Source organism: Abramis brama, assembly GCF_963993115.1.
Source record: "Abramis brama genome assembly, chromosome: 14".
In the NCBI taxonomy this organism is placed as follows: domain Eukaryota; kingdom Metazoa; phylum Chordata; class Actinopteri; order Cypriniformes; family Leuciscidae; genus Abramis; species Abramis brama.
The window spans coordinates 36105148-36124457 of record NC_139976.1 but is presented as its reverse complement, the minus strand read 5'-3'; the positions used below and the strand labels follow the sequence as shown (position 1 = coordinate 36124457).

General features: G+C 38.4%; 3 protein-coding genes across 3 annotated transcripts in view; all 3 read left to right on the top strand.

The window, feature by feature from the left end:
- Positions 1–3369: 3369 nt before the first annotated feature.
- irbpl (interphotoreceptor retinoid-binding protein like) lies at positions 3370–6126 on the top strand (the record flags this gene model as incomplete). The annotated part of the gene is made up of 1 exon (XM_084134692.1): positions 3370–6126. One exon carries the CDS (start codon positions 3370–3372, stop codon positions 6124–6126), a length of 2757 nt encoding a protein of 918 aa, XP_083990818.1.
- Positions 6127–6549: 423 nt separating this feature from the next.
- On the top strand, positions 6550–9678 carry rbp3 (retinol binding protein 3). Its single transcript, XM_084134693.1, has 4 exons — positions 6550–7966; positions 8067–8257; positions 8416–8558; positions 8846–9678. The coding sequence occupies exons 1-4, from the start codon at positions 6779–6781 to the stop codon at positions 9169–9171; spliced, it is 1848 nt and encodes a 615-aa protein (XP_083990819.1). The 5' UTR covers positions 6550–6778; the 3' UTR covers positions 9172–9678.
- Positions 9679–14467: 4789 nt separating this feature from the next.
- Positions 14468–19310, top strand: part of antxr1c (ANTXR cell adhesion molecule 1c) — a 37770-nt gene continuing 32927 nt past the window's right edge. Inside the window, exon 1 of the mRNA XM_084134570.1 lies at positions 14468–15113. Within this exon, the coding sequence (XP_083990696.1) occupies positions 14968–15113 (146 nt within the window). The 5' untranslated portion in view covers positions 14468–14967. The remainder of the gene's footprint in view (positions 15114–19310) is intronic.

Sequence of the window (19310 nt, the reverse complement as noted above, 5' to 3'; positions counted from 1 at the left end):
AAAGAAAAATAAAGTATTTAGAGAGAAAAAATAAGTTTTGCAAACACTAGTTGCAAAAATCAATGACAGCTGTAAAAAAAAAGCTTATAGTTCCCCTGTAGTCAATTATTGTATCCCTTAAAACTCAAAATGACGTATTTAAAAGTTTTTTCCTTGAAACACATTTCTTCATGCCTTAAAATAGCTTGAATGTAACTCAACACTCTTGCCTCATTTAGTATACGCGGTTCTATGAATATGCAAATGAGCCCCGCCTCCACTCACTCACTCAGCTCAGAGATCCACTGGTTGACGATCACACGTTGATCTGATTGGTTACAAGGTAGTTTGTGACGTCAGAAACACCAGCGATTTCAAATCACGTTTTATGTTGACTTATGAATTTGCACATTAAAAACACCACATTATTTTTACACTTTATTTCTCACAATTCTTTATTTTTGTTTGCAAAACTTGTTTTTTTCTCTCAATACTTTATTTTTCTTTTGCAATTCTTTATTTTTGAATGCAATACAACCTTTTTTCTCTCAATACTTTAATTTTCTTTTGCAAAACTTGATTCTCTTTTGCAATGCTTTATTCTTTTGCAAACAACTGTGGCATTATATTGACTCCATAATTCTGTTTTCATTTCACTTATGCCGACAAGCTGAGGACATACCCAGGGGCTTTTCTAGGATTTGGCAGCATAGACCAAAACATCAGGGGCGATATTCCCCCTTAGAGATTTTTGTTTTACATTTTAATACAGCAACACACTCTACACAAGTATGCAAAAACAGATGTCAATGCTTGCCCAGTGCACTGCAGGCATGCGGTCCAGCTGTACATACTAGTAAGAAACCTCAAGGTGGCGATAGAGTAACACCCCCAAATGATGTATAAAGCTGTAAACATGTTTGTAAGATCTACCCTGCTCAAAACAGTAAGAGTAATAGTGCACTGACAGTGCTCTCAGTGTGACGTGTACTTGCATGTACTTTGTGTTTGTTTCAGGTCTACATCTGCAAAGTTTCTAAGCATTTTAAACCTATATCTAGTTCTTTAGGAATTCATTTAAAAAAATATATATGGATGGAGCATAATGAGAATTTAGCTAGGGACAATGCCCCTGTGGTCCCGCTTGGCTTCAAAATTGACCTATTCTGGGTTGTTCCAGACAAAAATAATCAGGGAAATGCTCATATACAATAAACAAAACTTACGCAATACCTCCCACTAGAGTTCCAGAAGGAAACATTCAGGGCTTGAGCACTATTGACGCTCGTGGATATAACTTACAATTGTATTCTTTCTTCCTGTTGTACAAACGGCTCTCTAATTATTTTTATTTTTTTTTCATTCATTTTATTATTTTTCTCCCCCCACAAAAAGATTTGTATATAATCCATTGTATGTCCAGCATATATATTTACATACAAAATATTTTGTTTTACAATGATGTAATTTGATTTACATTTTATCAATAAAGTCCAAAAATTATTTGATTGCAAGAAATCATGCATCAAAGTAATTTCAGTTTGGGCTTTCCTAATACATTTTTAGCAAGCCAAGCTCATTGTGGTGTGTGTGGTGAGTGCTTTCTTTCTGCTGCTGGTGGAGCTTTTCAGTCAGGTAAGCAATTGTTGGTTAGAACTGGTAGCCTACACTGTTTTGTAATAGCTTAAAATTCATTAGATCTTAACAAATACTGTAGTTGCATGATCATCAAATGATAAACAACATAATGGAATTTATAAAGGCACAAACTTCATAGGATTTGCATGGTTCTGGTAAATTTCAGACATAGTGAGGAGGACGTGTTTGTGGAATTATATATATATATATATATATATATATTATTTTTTTTTATTTTTTTTTTTTTAAAGGTCAGCGTAGCAATACTTTTCAGGGTTTCAGAGACAGATATTCATGCAAACCTGTTTCTATCTCCAGCTGAGAAACATTTTCTCCCATCAGATACACTGGACAAAACTCTAGTCATCTTAAAATGAGATTCCCAATCTCTGATTGGCCACATGCAATCATCAGATAGAATTGCATAAGACTCTGAGCATTAAAAGATAAAGCAAGATTAACAGTGCAGCACCAATTAGTGTTGAGTGAATGTGGGGTTACATAATTTCATCCTGTAAAAGTGGCAAGGGCCTCTAAATTCACGATAATGCTCTGATATTTAGACAAATAATAGAAAAGAATGAAGCGTTGAAATCTATAAGAAGATTAAAAAAAACAAGAACTATTCGGTATGTGAATAACTTACAGTTGTTGCCAAAGAGTTAATAAATGAGCCTCTTTCAGAAAAAGAGTAATGCTCTGATGTTATACAATCAAAGCCACTGTCTAAATTGCCTGGTGAGAAATATATGTTATGGTTTGTGGTGTTGCATATACAAATGCATTTCTATCTTGGTGTTTATTTATCAGTCACCTGTTCAGCAGTGTAATCACATCATTAGCCTGACCCAGACGTCACCTTTGAAAGCTTGACCTTATTTTCCTCATGACGACAGGGATGACTGGACTATAATCCAAAAGCAAATGTGTAAAGAGACACATATACTGGAAAATAATTCCCCAAATTTCACTCAAATATTTCTAATGCTTAAAATGTTTCCAGGACCCCTGTCATGGTCAAAAACATTGAGATTAATTAACATTGAGATGATTGCACTTTATTTTATATTACATGCACTTATGTGTACTTATACTTAAAGTACTGGGTATTATAAGGTAACTACATGGGTAAAGGTTAGGTTTAGGGTTAGTACCTAGTTATTACCCAGTTATTGTAATTACTATAATAAGTAAAATAACAGGACTGTAAAATAAAGTGCCACCATTGAGACCAAATGCAAAAAAAAGACAGATGAACCAATAAATACACAGTACTTAAACATTTAGCCTTCCATAATATGATTTACTTTTCTTCCAAACAAACATCTTCCTCATTCATCCTCATGTCATTCCAAACCTGTATGACTTTCTTTCTTCCGTGAAACAACAGATATTTTGAAAAAAACTAATCTGTTTGTTTAAAAAAAAATCCCAAGACATAAAAAAAAATGTGTTTGTGTGTTCCACAGATGTAAGTAAATTTTTTTGTTTAACTGTCCCTTTAAGTCATGATGAAGCTGTGTATTTAGAAAGATATATCTATATTTAGAGAGTATTTTTTCCATATTTATTGATTTTGATCTGTCAATGTCTTGCTGATGCACTGCAGATAATGCGATTAAAGGTTTATTCAGAGCAAAAGCCTCTTATGTGGTTGCTGTTGTCAAAAACCTGTTCTATCTACCAAAGGACCACCAAATGAATGGACGAAAACCTCTGGCTTAGACAAAATTCAACAACCAACGGCGAAAGATGGCAGGGACTGTAAGAGTTTTTGCCCTGATCATAGTCGCTTGTCGGGTTCTGTTCGTCGGCGCATCATTTCAGTCTGCGCTTGTCTTGGATATGGCTAAAATTCTGCTTGACAACTATTGCTTCCCAGAGAATCTAGTCGGTATGCAGGAGGCAATCCAACAAGCCATAAGCAGCGGAGAGATCCTACACATCTCCGATCGGAAAACACTGGCATCAGTCCTGACTGCGGGCGTTCAGGGTGCACTCAATGATCCCAGACTGAGTGTGTCTTATGAGCCTAATTATACTCCGATCACGCCACCTGCACTTCAGTCGCTGCCTACTGAACAGCTGATACGGCTAATCAGGAACACGGTTAAACTGGAGGTGATGGATAACAATGTTGGCTACCTGAGGATTGACCGTATTATAGGTCAGGAGACTGTGTCTAAACTGGGACGCCTCCTTCACGACAACATCTGGAAGAAGGTTGCGCATACGTCAGCGATGATCTTTGATCTCCGTTTCAGCACGGCGGGAGAGCTATCTGGTCTGCCATACATTGTTTCCTATTTTTCCGACTCTGAACCACTTTTGCACATCGACACAATATATGAGCGACCCACTAACACAACGAAGGAGCTGTGGACGATGCCGACCCTCCTGGGGGAACGATATGGGAAAAGAAAAGAAGTGATCGTTTTAATCAGCAAGCGCACCATGGGCGTGGCTGAAGCGGTTGCCTACATCTTAAAACATCTCAAAAGAGCTGTCATTGTTGGAGAAAGGTCGGCTGGAGGCTCTATTAAGGTTGAAAAGTTAAGCGTTGGGGACTCTGGGTTTTATATCACGGTTCCGGTTGCTAGATCTGTGAATCCTGTAACAGGACAGAGCTGGGAAGTGAACGGGGTTTCGCCATCCGTCACAGTCAACCCGAAGGAAGGAGTTGCCAAAGCCAAGTCCCTCATTGCTGTCAGGAAATTACTACCGAAAACAGTTAAAAGAGTGTCAGACATCATTAAACGATTTTATTTGTTTAAAGATAAAATCCCTGCTTTGCTAAATCAGCTCGCTAAAACAGACTTTTTCACAGTGGTTTCTGAGGAGGACTTGGCGGCGAAACTTAATTATGAGCTGCAGTCGGTCTTTGAAGACCCTCGTTTAAATATCAAGACAATGCAAGAATTGCCTGACAATGGCCTGGATGCAACACCAGAAGACCATTCATCTTTTGATAATCCTATTGATCCGTTATTCAAGTTGGAAATTCTCTCAGGAAACAATGGATATCTGCGTTTTGACAGGTTCCCAACACCCACCATTTTGATAGGACTAGAGGATCGAATCAAAGAGAAGGTTTGGCAACCTGTCAAAGACACTGAGAATCTGATTATCGATCTGCGATATAACACCGGTGGATCCACCGAGGCCTTGCCAATTCTGCTTTCCTACATGTTCGACATCTCATCAAACACTCACCTCTTTTCAATCTACGACAGCATCCGAAACCTGACTGTTGATTTCCACACTCTCCGTAACATCAGCGGACCGTCCTATGGTTCCAGAAAGGGTATTTATATTTTGACAAGCTATTACACAGCAGAAGCTGGAGAAGAGTTCGCTTACCTGATGCAGTCCCTGCACCGAGGCACTGTTATTGGGGAAATCACCTCTGGAACACTCCTTCACTCCAAGACTTTTCAAGTTGAAGAAACAAGCCTTGCCATTACTGTCCCTGTCATAAATTTCATTGATATAAATGGGGAATGTTGGCTTGGAGGCGGTGTAGTTCCCGATGCCATCGTACTTGCTGAAGATGCAGTTGAGCGAGCTCATGAAATCATTGCGTTTCACAAGGATATTCAGGCTTTAGTGCAAGAAGTTGGAGAACTCTTGGAAAAATATTACACTGTACCTGAGGTTGAAGCTAAAGTGAGTAGACTGTTACAGTCCAAACTAACCGAGGGACTGTACCGGTCAGTTGTTGACTATGAATCTCTTGCATCTCAACTCACTGCAGATCTCCAAGAGACCTCGGGTGACCACAGACTGCACATTTTCTACTGTGAAATTGAACCGGAATCCTTTCATGACATCCCCAAAATCCCTTCCCTTGAAGAGGTAGGGTTCATCATTGATGCCCTATTCAAAGTAGAGGTAATGTCTGGAAACATTGGCTATTTGAGATTCGACATGATGGAAGACATAAAGGTTGTGCGAGCAATTGGTCCCCAGCTCATCAAAGCTGTATGGAGCAAGCTGGTGAACACAGACACGCTCATAATTGACATGAGGTATAACACGGGTGGCTATTCCACAGCGATTCCACTAATTTGCACCTATTTTTTTGATGCACGACCCTTGAAACACCTTTACACTGTTTTTGATCGCTCCACAACAACTGCGACAAAGGTTATGACCCTTCCAGAAGTGCTAGGACAGAGGTACGGCTTTCAGAAAGACATTTATATCCTGACAAGTCACATAACTGGATCAGCCGCTGAGGCATTCGCTAGAACAATGAAAGACCTGAAAAGGGCCACTGTAATTGGAGAGCCCACTATCGGAGGCGCCCTCTCAAGTGGAACATACCAAATTGGGAATAGCCTCCTATATGCTTCCATTCCCAACCAGGTGATTTTGAGTGCAGTTACTGGAAAAGCATGGAGTGTGTCAGGGGTTGAACCACATGTAGCAGTTCAAGCAAATGATGCACTTAATGTTGCCCTGAAAATAATTGCCAAAAAACAACAAAAGAAAAATTCAGGGAAATAGAACAACTAGGGGCTTCATTATTATTTTTTTTCTTCTTCTTCTTCTTTTTTATTTTACAGTAAAACTGTCGAAACATTGTCGAAAGCATTTTAACTTTAAGTTATTTTAATGTTTTATGTGTATGTAGTAGAAATTAATTTACCTTTTTTAAAGCTATTTCTGACATATTTCTGAAATTGTTTAGCATAATTTTCACCAGAATGCTCTTTTGATGGTGTGCTTTTGTATACTCATACTAATGTAAAAAATGGACATGCTATAGAATAAAATAAAAAAGAGGACATCAGTAAATGTTTCCTTTGTATACATTTTAGCCACTGAAATTACAACAAAATGTTATTTGATACACATGAATTTCATTTCCTTAATACTGTATTTAAGAAACACTCTTACAAAGGTAAATATAAATAAATACCATTAATTTAACTACAAGTGCTTCATATTATTGTATCATATATGTAACTTACATTTTAGCTTGCTATTTTCTAACTGAGGAACTTTGGCTAATGAGATTAAGGTTTTATTGTGAGGAAAAGCTTCTTATGCATGTGTTAACAGAAACCTGACTGTCGAAGCAGACTCAGTTGACAAACCTCTCTGCAGAAGGAGAGTTCAGTTGCGCCGCATTAGCAGGAATCCGAAACCTGCCAAAATGGCTCAAGCTGTAGTTCTACTAGCGTCGTTGTTGATCTTCAGTAATGTGGCTCACTGTGCTTTCTCCCCAACACTTATTGTGGATATGGCAAAAATACTCATAGACAACTACTGCTCACCAGAAAAACTCGCCGGCTTGGAAGAGGCAATTGACGCTGCGAGTAGTAACACGGAGATCCTCGGCATTTCAGATCCTACCACCCTTGCCAGTGTTCTGGCTGATGGGGTTAAAAAAACAATTAGTGATTCCAGAGTGGACGTCACATACGAGCCAGGTTTCGTTCCTAAGGTACCACCAGCCATGCCTAACATCCCACCGGAGCATCTGGCCGCAATGATCAAAGACACGGTCAAAGTTGAGATCCTGGATGGCGACATTGGCTACCTGAAGATTCAGCACATCATTGGTGAGGAGATGGCTCAGAAAGTTGGGCCTCTTTTGCTGGAGTACATCTGGGATAAAGTGCTCCCAACATCTGGCATGATTCTTGACTTCCGCAATGCTGTCAGTGGTGAGACATCCGGAATCCCATATATTGTGTCTTACTACACTGATCCTGAGCCATTAATCCACATTGATTCGGTGTACGATCGCACGTCCGACCTCACCATAGAGTTGTGGTCCATGCCGACCCTGTTGGGAAAAAGATATGGAACCTCCAAACCCTTGATCATTCTGACAAGCAAGGATACTCTTGGGGTTGCAGAAGATGTTGCTTATTGCCTTAAACACCTTAAAAGGGCCACAATCGTTGGGGAGAAAACAGCTGGGGGAACTATGAAAATGGCCAAAATCAAGGTGGGTGACACCGACTTCTATGTGTCTGTGCCAGTTGCTAAGTCTATTAACCCCATCACTGGCAAGAGCTGGGAAATCACTGGAGTGGCACCAGATGTTGAAGTTGCAGCAGAAGATGCCCTTGACGCTGCCATTGCAATCATTAAACTTCGTACTGAAATCCCAGGGTTGGTTCAGGCGGCAGCCACACTGGTTGCAGACAACTATGCATTTCCAAGTGTTGGGGAAGATGTCGCTGAGAAGCTGGGAGCTGTTGCATCCAGTGGGGAATACAAACTGATCTCCACAAAAGAAGAACTGGAAGTAAAGCTCTCAGCGGACCTCCTAAAACTGTCAGGGGACAAATGCCTGAAGACCACCAGCAATATTCCTGCACTTCCTCCAATGGTAAATCATTATATATATATAGATAGATAGATATAACAATTCATAGATGTGTTGGTTGATGAGGCAAAATTATAAATGACAATTTTCCTTTAACTTCCAGAATCCCACACCCGAGATGTTCATTGAGCTCATCAAAGTTTCATTCCAGACTGATGTATTTGAAAACAACATTGGTTACCTTCGCTTTGACATGTTTGGAGATTTTGAACAAGTTGCTGCCATTGCTCAGATCATTGTGGAACATGTCTGGAAAAAAGTGATTGACACTGACGCGCTGATCATTGATCTGAGGTGATTATTGTATTGCATAATTGTTTCTCGCACTATAAATCCAGCTAAATAAATAGCCAGTTCTGAATGAAATTCAATAATGTACACATTTTTAATCCACCGGCTTTGACCATAATTTGATATTACGATCAATTTTGTTATTATAATTTTTTTTCAAGGAACAATGTTGGTGGAGCTACCTCTTCTATCGCTGGCTTTTGCTCATACTTCTTTGATGGTGACAAGCAGATTGCGCTGGACCACGTTTATGACAGACCCTCCAATACCACAAGCGATCTTCTGACCCTTACACAACTTACAGGTACATTACTAAACTGACATGTTTAATTTATTATTTTACTCTTTGCGAAGACCAATTTCAAAACTGGTCTAGCTTTTTTTATCTAAACATAAAAAATGCAGTGTCCTGAAGTAGATTATGTGTTCCCAGACAGCAACATAGTTTCGGCCCAGATCCGGCCCACATCCGGTATGCGTTGAATCCACATGTACCAGATCTGGGCAGACACTTTGTTGCTGTCTGGGTTGCATATTGTTATATGCATATTTCATACTGCAAAATTAAGTGTGCAATTCTTCTCTATCTAGGCAAGAGATATGGCAGCAAAAAGAGTTTAATAATCCTCACCAGTGGTGTGACCGCTGGAGCTGCTGAGGAGTTTGTTTTTATCATGAAAAGGCTGGGACGTGCAATGATTATCGGTGAGACAACCCGTGGAGGTTGTCACCCCCCAGAGGCCTTCCGTGTGGGCGAAAGCGATATGTTCCTGTCTATTCCCATCAAGCACTCGGACGCTGCTCAGGGTCCGGCCTGGGAGGGTGCTGGCATTGCCCCACACATTCCAGTGCCCGCTGATGCTGCCCTTGACACAGCCAAGGGCATGCTCTATAAGCATTTTTCCGGCCAAAAATAAGTTGTTCATCCGGGCCTGTTATGGAAGCCAAATTATATAGCAAATTAGTTATTTAGAAGGATGACTTTTTTGTGTAGATCATTAAGGTAATGTTTAGAAAGTACAAAGTTAAGCCTTCTGTTGCTAGTTCAAATCTTTTTCTATTTTTCTGTATTATTTCTAACCCATCCAATCTAAAGCTTGCGATCTCTAAAAGTAATATTCTCCAAGTGATATTCAGATTAGGCCTGGTCTGAACTTGAATGTAAGTGTTGGGTACTTTGTGTACTAGTTTACTTTGTACACATTAAAATGTGTTTATGCTTGTATATGCTTGTATTGTAAACATCTACTCATGCATATTACAAAAAAAAAAAAGATGAAAATTGTCTTGTTTGAAATGCACCTTAAATCTATTTGGGGGAAATCGCGACTGAAACCAAATGATAAAACTTAATAAATACTGTATCACATGGAAACTGTTCAAGTTGTAATGTGTTTTAAATAATAAATATAAAATTACTTACAGCTGAGCTAAAATTAGTTTAGCAAACATAAACCAATTCCAGTCATATTAATTCGCGTGATGGTTTAAGATTATTTATCTCTACTTAAATTAACTACTTGCAATCTCAAAAAAAATTTTAAATCACAGTTATAACACAAACACACTTAACCACACAGAATATAAGCAAAAACACTGTTCATATTTGGTAAGTCCACAATGCACTTTTTGCTGTACTGAATGTCATTATAAAACTCAGAGGCGGACAGAGTACACAGCTACATTACTTGAGTAAAAGTACAGATACCTCTTGCTAAATTTTACTCAAGTACAAGTAAAAGTACTACAGTCAGATGTCTACTTAAGTAAAAGTACTAAAGTACTTGTTTTTAAAAGTACTTGAGTATCAAGAGTACAAGAGTACATTTTCTAAATATTGCATTACTACTGCCACAGTGCTTACATTGGTAAACACAGCAAACACTTGAAGCGAAAACTATCATTAACTTGTTCAGAAAATTTAAATAGTCTGGCAAGGTGGGGCCACGGGTTGGCACATTCCCGGGATGTGATATTTTTTTCCCCAGGATGGTAGGGGAAGACTCATGAATATTCATTAGGGAAGTCATCCCTGATTGGTCTGATGACCTACCCCTAACCCCACCCCTAAACCTACCCGTCACTGGGGGTCTTATGACCTCCCTAACCCCGCCCCTAAACCTACCCGTCACTGGGATTAAGACCAATCAGGGATGACTTCCCTAATGAATATTCATGAGTCTTCCCCTACCATCCTGGAAAAAAAAATATCGCTCCCGGGATGGACCTGCTGCGTCTTCATCCATTGTTTAGTCCATGGTTTCGTCTCTTATCTAAATCTGACCATGGAGTTGACTTTGGCGGAAAGCTGAAGGTGATTGCTGATAGGCTGTCCCAATCAGTGACGCCTGCACAATCCAATCACATTTGAGAGGGAAACAACAAATTGAGGGTTTCCGAGATGTTTCTTTTTTCCTTTTTTTTTTCTTTTTTTTTTTAGAAGAAGTAACGGGTACTCACGGTTATGGATAGAAATGTAGTGGAGTAAAGAGTACAATATTTGCCTCTCAAATGTACTTGAGTAAAGTCATGAGTACTCCCCAAAAATGATACTCGAGTAAAGTACAGATCCCTCAAAATTGTACTTAAGTACTGTACTCAAGTAAATGTACTCTGTTACTGTCCGGCTCTGATAAAACTATATGATTCACTGCACCTTTTCTTTTAGAAATTATCATCAAGTGCCAGAAGATGGCAGCATATCTTCTTCATCCAGCACTGGACCAAAGCATGCGGTCAAATACATCCACTGCCATACTAAAGTTTCAATTATGTAGCACCTTTTGTCAACAGGACTTTAACAGGAATAAATTACATTCAATACACTATAGTGTAATGGCGTGTGTCAAAGTTAGAGGTCAACAATAAAAACTGATTTCTGTATGAAGTTTTGGGTTAACTTATTGCTTGTTATCAGTTATGTATGTTTTGGCCATGGTCATGCTGGTTTTGGCTGGTTAGTTATACATGGCTACACTGGTCATGGTGGTTTACATTTACATTTACATTTACATTTACCTGCTACAACACCCAGCAGAACCAATGGCATCTAAAACCAGATAAATAAAACAAAAATATTTCACAATTTAACCTGATCCACCCCAGCTAGCAAAAAGTCGTCTATTAGACGTTGAATAGACGTAAATCTTCAATGTCTAATTACGACTTTTCAACGTTGAAAACAGGTCGGTCTTCAACGTCTTGATGGAATATGTAAAACTCTTTAAATTTATTTGAGATAATAATGAACATGTTTTGGTAGTTTGTTTTATAACTATTAACTCTATAAATATAACTATTTTAGCATGTATAACAGACTTATCCTGTCTTAAATGATCAGTTGAAATCACATAGTCAAACAGTCCGGCCGAAACTACTTAGCTGAAATTACGTCGTAAACCAGTCCAAGGTGGACCGACTTATTTTCAACCATATTTCAACAATGAATTACGGTAATTGTTTACTGGGACTGGTCTAAGCAGCTCAACAATTACGACATCAAGTTCATCTGAGGAATTCGAATGAGTTCACATGAGTTCAACATTCAGTCTGCTATTACGTTCAGTATTACCTTGCAAGTTTTTTGGCTTTTAGAATGAATATAGCCTTATTGTTATCTATAAGCTAGTGTGCTCCAAAACAATGACAAAATTCGCATTTAGAAGATAAGCGATCAAAACTTACAGTCTGCCAATATGGATCATTTGATGACATCACTCTGCACTTCAGATTCTCATCAGATTTTCTGTCCAATCAAATGCTCTCTAGAATCTGAAGCTCCGCCCCCTACATTATAAATAGAAGCTGAAGCTGTGGCTGATATCGGTCACTTGTTCACACATTTACTAATTTCAATATGGTGAATGGCACATAGTGCACTATATAGGGGATAGGGAACAATTCAGACAATGTAAATATGCTTTCCATTGGGGCGAATGAAGTCTGGCTTCATGTTAGTGTCACATGAACCACCGCAGCTCCGGTTCAGAGACACGATACACACAGCGGATCATATAATCGAGTCAGTGCTGACCACAAAACGTATCGGACTCATTTGAATTCTACACAGAATTACATATTTTAAAGCGATTGAGGAGATTAGGAGGAGAAACAGTTAGACAGACTCGGAAGAGAAAACACCGGTGCCATGCACCAACATAAATTACACACTTTTCAATCTACACATCCTCAGCATGATTATGATCACTGTTTAGTAACAACATCTTTAGTAACAGTTTCATATTCAATCTTAAAGGGGATTCTATTGGACTGTGGCTTTCATAAGCTGTCAAATGCGACTTTACCAAGATCAACAGCTCTGACCAGCTGTGATATAAACGAAACACTATTGGCTATTTTAAAAAGGGGGCTGTTTTCCTGTTTCAGTGGAAATAATGTAAACACATGGAATAATGCTGCATGTTTCAAGGCACTTCAGTGGACCTTTAATGAATCTTTTAAGTGAACTAACTAATCGCTTTCTCTGAGAGCGTGTGTCTCCAGCGTTTAAAGACTGACTGCAGCACAAGCAAATGGCATTCGAGGGCAGGCTTTGAAAGGATCACTTCATTGGTTGATATTCAGAAGAAATACGGCCCCTTTCACTGAATGACTCAGTAGACCGATCACTCTGCTCCTTTATTTACTGCTGTATTTTGGGTGTCAGACATTTTGTAATGATGCTTGAAACTATGAAGTAGAAAACTGCCTTCATTAAAGGGGTGGTTGATTATGATTTCACTTTTCTGACTTAAGTTAGTGTGTAATGTTGCTGTTTGAGCATAAACAACATCTGCAAAGTTACAATGCTCAAAGTTCAAAGCAAAGGGAGATATTTGCTTTTTGCGTTTTTTAAGGACTACAACAAACGGCTGGTAGAGACTACACAACATTCCTCCCGGGTTAGTGACATCACCAACCCCAATATTTACATAAACCCTGCCACCGGGAATTTAAAGATTATCATTGATTATAGGCTAATCAATGCCTGAAAGATAACTCCACATCAGCAATATAAATTGCTCGAGTTGCTCGCGAGAACTCTGGATTACCAGGGTAACAGAATGTCCTGTAACATTCGACATGTTGTCACTTCTTCCTGAGTCTCTCCATCATTGTCCGACTCCGGTTTGAACATAAAAGGCTAAACATTTTTGAATTTTTCAGTGTGTGTCTGTGTGAGGTTATCAGAGCTGCTAACACACAAACACACACACAAGCTCTTGAGGCTCCGCCCTCTGTGACGGTAGCAGCAGCTCATTTGCATTTTAAGGGACAGACAGAAAACGGTGCGTTTTTGCTCACCCTCAAAAAGTGACAATTTTAACATTCTATATAAAAATATCTGTGGGATATTTTGAGCTAAAACTTAACATACACACTCTGGGGACATCAGAAACTTATTTTACATCTTGTGAAAAGGGCATTATACCACCCCTTTAAATTATATACTGCACCACAATTATAACTCCATAATAAAGAATTAAAGAATTATAACTCCATAATAAAGAAATCCACAGACCCCTGCGAAGCACAATATTTATATATATCCAGATTGTCCGAATTTGTTCACTCATTTTTGTTCACTCCTTCCTCATGTAGGGGATATGACACACACTATAGGCCTATTAGAAATACGTTCGTTTAGTTCGTTATGTGATCAATATTATTCAATAACAAGATGTCACCGGAAGAAGTAGGTAAATTGGGGACTTTTTGCCTATACTTTAATGAGTACTATGAATTCAGACATAGGCTACTTCTTTTGTCACATACTTTTTTTCGCCTACTATGTAGTAAATGTGCGATTTCAGATGCAGCCTTGGAGAATTGGCATAAAAAGGCACTCATGCTTAACACCACCTACTGACAGGGCAGAAAGGGGAAAGTAAATGAAATTGAAACATTAATTTGTCAATTTATTATTTAATCTTGACCCAACACCTGGAAATTGCACTTATATAATTGTGGTTTAGACTATAGTATAGAATAAGAAATAAAGTCATATATACTGGTAAACCCTTTTGGAAAATGCTTAAAAATAAAATATTTTACTCTAGTTTTATTTATTTTTGTTTTATTTTATTATCGTCAAAAGCAGACAAGACAAAACAGCGAAAAGACATCGCAAAAACACGTGTTTTGCATATCCAAAAGAAGGGAGGAAACCTTCAAGGAGCAGGAGAAGAAACTGCCCCAATTTTTTCCTACAAGGGTAGAAATTTGACACCAGATCCTCTTCTGCCAACTCTGAGCCTGGGCTCTTTTCTCAAACGACTCAGTCTTTGCTTTGCACATTTACATTAAATAGCTTTCAAGCGCTTGGGGGAAAATACATCTAGCCTTTTTTTACACGTGGATTTCGTGCGGCAACAGTTCTTCAAAGTTACCCAAAAACAGCAAAGTGGCCCGTGTTTTATATCACTAAACACAAATTTGGAAACCTTTTTTTTTTTTTTTTTTTTTTGTGGTGTTTTTCCCTGGACATCGGCTTTCTGTGCAGTGCATATTGGGAATAGCGTGTGTTATCTCAAGTTTTGAGAGTTTTCAGACTGATGTGAGTAAGGACTGCGTCAACATCCGCAAAAACTCCTCTTCTTTGTGTGCATCCTTCCCCCAGGATCTCAGCAGAGGCTCATTTCAAGCTCGATATTAAAGATAATGTGAATGGCCATTTGTTTGACTGAGGATTGATGTTTTTGCAATAAGAAACGATGGCACGTTCTGTAGTAAAAATGTGTCTCGGCGTGCTTTTCTTTGGACTTTTGTTGTTCACGCTTCCATCTGCGGGAGCCGAAGAAGATGTGGAGGAGGAGAGATCATGTCAAGGCGCATTCGACTTGTATTTTGTCCTTGACAAGTAAGTAGGCCTAACAGTTATAATTCAATCGTTTTGCTCATTGTTTTGAAACAAAGAATCTCTCTCTCTCTCTCTCTCTCTCTCTCTCTCTCTCTCTCTCTCTCTCTCTCTCTCTCTCTCTCTCTCTCTCTCAAACTTAAAGGAAAGATATCTGTAAGTTATATCTTTAATCTCTTTGGTCTTGCAGCTGGTAAACTGTCTGCTCTCCAACATAAACCCGTCAGTCAATCACATTTAAAGGCAACTTGATCTATATGAAGTGTAGATGTTAGGGATGCTTTTGCGGTCTGTTGGCCTGATGTTTTCCACATACTGCTAGGATAAAGTAGGCCAGTACATTTCCACTCACATCCTCTGTATTTTCCCCAAATTTCTCACATTCCGCATCACCAAAATAGATATTCACCAGATGTCCATTGTTTGGTATCAGTTGGCTGGGTTCAATTAAAGTTCAGGGAGAAAATGCTGTGCAGTGCAGTATTACACTAAAAAAAGTTTTTTTTTATTGTATGGTATCAGTGGTTCAATTTAAAATCCATGGAAACTTTCCATTCCACAAAAGATTCTGTATAGTGGAAAAAGATTTTTCAGATTAATAAAGTGTTCTTTGTGCAACCAAAAATGGATCTTCTATGGCATTGATGAGTGTAGACAGTGACAGTTTGCAGAAGTCATCCGGTTTATTTTTGTATTGTGCCAACTTCTTGTTTTGTGTGTGTGTAATGATGAGCAAAGGGGTGGTACATGTGAAGTTTGCTGAATAAGCGCTTCAGTCGGTCACAACTTCATTCCTCTGTGGTTCCTTTTCCTGTCTCTTGTCCTTCACCATTGTTTAACAGACAACATCCTTTCCCATGATCTGTGTCGGTCTGGGAAGATTCTTTAGAGGATGTTTAGTCCAATTGCACACTTATTTATATTAAACACCTTTTTTTCAGAGGTGGACAGTAACAAAGTACATTTACTTGAGTACTGTACTTAAGTACACCTTTTGAGTATCTGTACTTAACTTGAGTATTATTTATTCTGGAAACTTTTTACATTAACTTCACTACATTTGAAAGATAAATATCCTACTTTTTTCAAGGTCCTTGAGTAGAAAGTAGTAACGTCAGTCAGGGGATGATTTTTTTTTTTTTCAAAGTTCGTGATTGAACTTTTGCAGGTGACAGACAGCCTATCAGTAATCACTCTTGTAGGGTCACGTGTCGTGAAGTTCAGCGATTTCCCATAATTTTCTTTGAACTCTAATCAACTGGTGGCAAAATGGACGAAAACAGATCCTCGGTGAGGTGTGCGCACCAATGGCAAATAGGTCTTTCTGTTTTGCTGTTTGTTAAAGCAGTGTTGCTGTTGTATTGCATGAATGGATACACATAGATGTGTACTTCTTTTGTTGGGGTGGTAGGGTGTTAAATAAAAACTTTTTTTTTTTGTAAATTGTAAATTCAGTTGTTTAATTTCTATAGGTTTTATAACATTCTAAGCTCTTACTAACTGATAGGTGTATTTACTAGGTTGCTTCAGAGGCATAAGGTACTGTAAGTATTACAAACAACAATGCAACAATAATAAAACAATGCACTGACATTTACTTTTTACTTTTGATACTTAAGTACTTTTAAAAATGATTACTTCTGTACTTTTACTTAAGTAAAAATCGGTCTTTACAACTTTTACTTGTAACAGAGTAATATTTGACCGGTAGTATCTGTACTTTCACTCAAGTAAGGAAGTTGTGTACTTTGTCCTCCTCTGATTTTGAATGCAAATGTAAGTTATGCTGCCATATACGAGTCTCACGAGGCTCTCATTGTAATGTGTGGGTTGTCTAAACAGCATTGATCTCATATTTATTTGTTTAGTTGGTTTTTAGGATGTTTTAGTTTGTTTTAATATTCCTTTATTGCTTAACCTATGAACATAGAGTTGACGGCTCTGTAATGAAAGGACAGTGATATTCTTTGACTGTGTCAGGAAGCATTTAGGGTATGTTAAATGAATATACTGCTATCAAATATGCTAGATATGTTAGTTTTTACACATTAGAAACCAGTAAATGCATCATAAATCCTTTTTCATGTGTCATGCAACATGCTCTGGAAGTGTTCAGCTGAGAGCGAGCAAAAACATCTCATACGAGGTCCCAGTTTTTCCCATGATGTGATGGCAGAAGACATAGCCAACCCCAACACCCCGCTTTTCCTCTTTACAGACTTCGGAAAAACTGACATTTAGTAAAATCACATGCACATGAACATCTGCAGCCCTCTGAGAACATTACAAGCCTTCAACAATTTAAGCAATTTTATTTGCATGCATTATTCAGTATTTTTAATCACTTTGCCATTGCGTGCATAAAGGTCATTTTTCTGTATGTGCTTCATCACCGAATGAGGGGAAGTTGAAGTATCAAAGCATCACAAACAACATCTGTATTGCACAAGAGTTTTTGGCTTCAGGTGCACCATTATTGGGCTTCCTGGATCGGTTTTTGAGGAATCGGCATGTTTATCTGATTAAAAAAGGAATATTTTGACATCTACACAATCTTAAACTTAATGGTCATTGACACTCAAATATTTTGTAATCTTAAACTTTTTTTTTACTAAAAACTATCACTATTGGCCAAAACTTAATGACTGATGGTAAACTGACTAAAAGATTGCTCCATTCCTCTTTCCTATGTAATGTGAATCATTGTGGAAAGTCCCGCTATATATATAAATGGAATATTGGTTACACAAACAGCAAATGTGGGGCTAAAAAAAAGGACCAGATACAGAAATCGACCCCTGGATTGTCCTTTAAGTCTGGCATCATTGCTTCCACTTCTGCTTTCATGTGGCCCAAAGGCTTTCTTGGCAGTGGCAGCCTTGGGTAGTGATTCAGAATCAGTCTACCAGCCCGTGGCCTGCTGTTTAACAAGTGGAATAAAACAAAGAAGTTGTCCGTGGGAATGCTTAGCATGATATTTGCACTGCAGCCCTCAAGCCAGACGTCCTTAGAGGAACTGAACTCTGGAGATTTTTGCTGGTGCAACTTTAGAGGTTTCTTAAAGAGATAGTTCCATCATCATGCTCACCCTCTTGTCTATCCAAACCTGACTTTCTTTCTTCTGTGAAACACAAAAAAGATATTTCGAAAATCTTTATAATGGACAAAACTTCTTGTCCATATAATGCATTCACGTAGCTTAAACAGGGTTAAGGTTTTGATTCCAAGGGAAATGCTTGAACTAATAAAATGTATCCTTTAAATGCAATGTAAGTTGCTTTGGACAAAAGCATCTGCCAAATGCATGAATGAAAGAAAGCCAATAAAGTGCTTAACGACATAACATTGGCTTTCATTGTGTATACAAAAAAATACAGAGACATTTTTCAAAATATGTTTGTTGTGTTCCACAGAGGAAAGTCATATAGGTTTTAAGCCGTTGCTATACGACCCTTGGGACTGAGATTATTTATTGTATTGTCCCAATCGTCCATCACCAATGTCTGAACACACATCCTGGTCTGATTTACTTCATCTTCATAAATGTTTTGAAACAACACTGTGTTAATCATAGTTTTGGGTCCCAGTAACTGCTGTTTAGCTTAAGATAACCCAGGCATTAAGTCATCTGTTTTGAAACAGCCAGGATAACAGCTGTATAGGATGACAATGATTCATTAATGTCAGTCCCTTCTCTGAGAGCCATGTCGAGTTTTCCCAATACACTCAAATTCAGCTTTACCTGCCGGTAAAGGTCCTGGAACAGTTTTAAGAGACATGCATTCCTAGTTAAATGTTATCACACACCGCAAATATGCTTTCTGGATACAGACCAGAAACTGCTGTGAAGTTTACACAGGGCGTAAAAAGTATTCGGATATGCAAAGGGCTTGTGTTTTCAGACCAGAAACTGAAAGACTAAAATCATAGGAGAAGCGTAGGCTCACATGCCCGGCGCAGATCCGAAGCTAAGTGTAGGTTAGTGCTTTTCAAAGCCCAGTCAGTTGAACTGGAGGGCAGTCATTCATCGTCCTAGGATGGGGTGCACTACTCAAATATGACAATTTTAATCTTTCATTGGGTTTTTCATCTTGAAAAAAACTATTAAAAACATTTAAAAACTATTTGGCTGATGATATTTGGACAGTGAATTAGACCCACCCCTATTCTTTCAACTACATGCCCCCTTTCCAAAGTCAT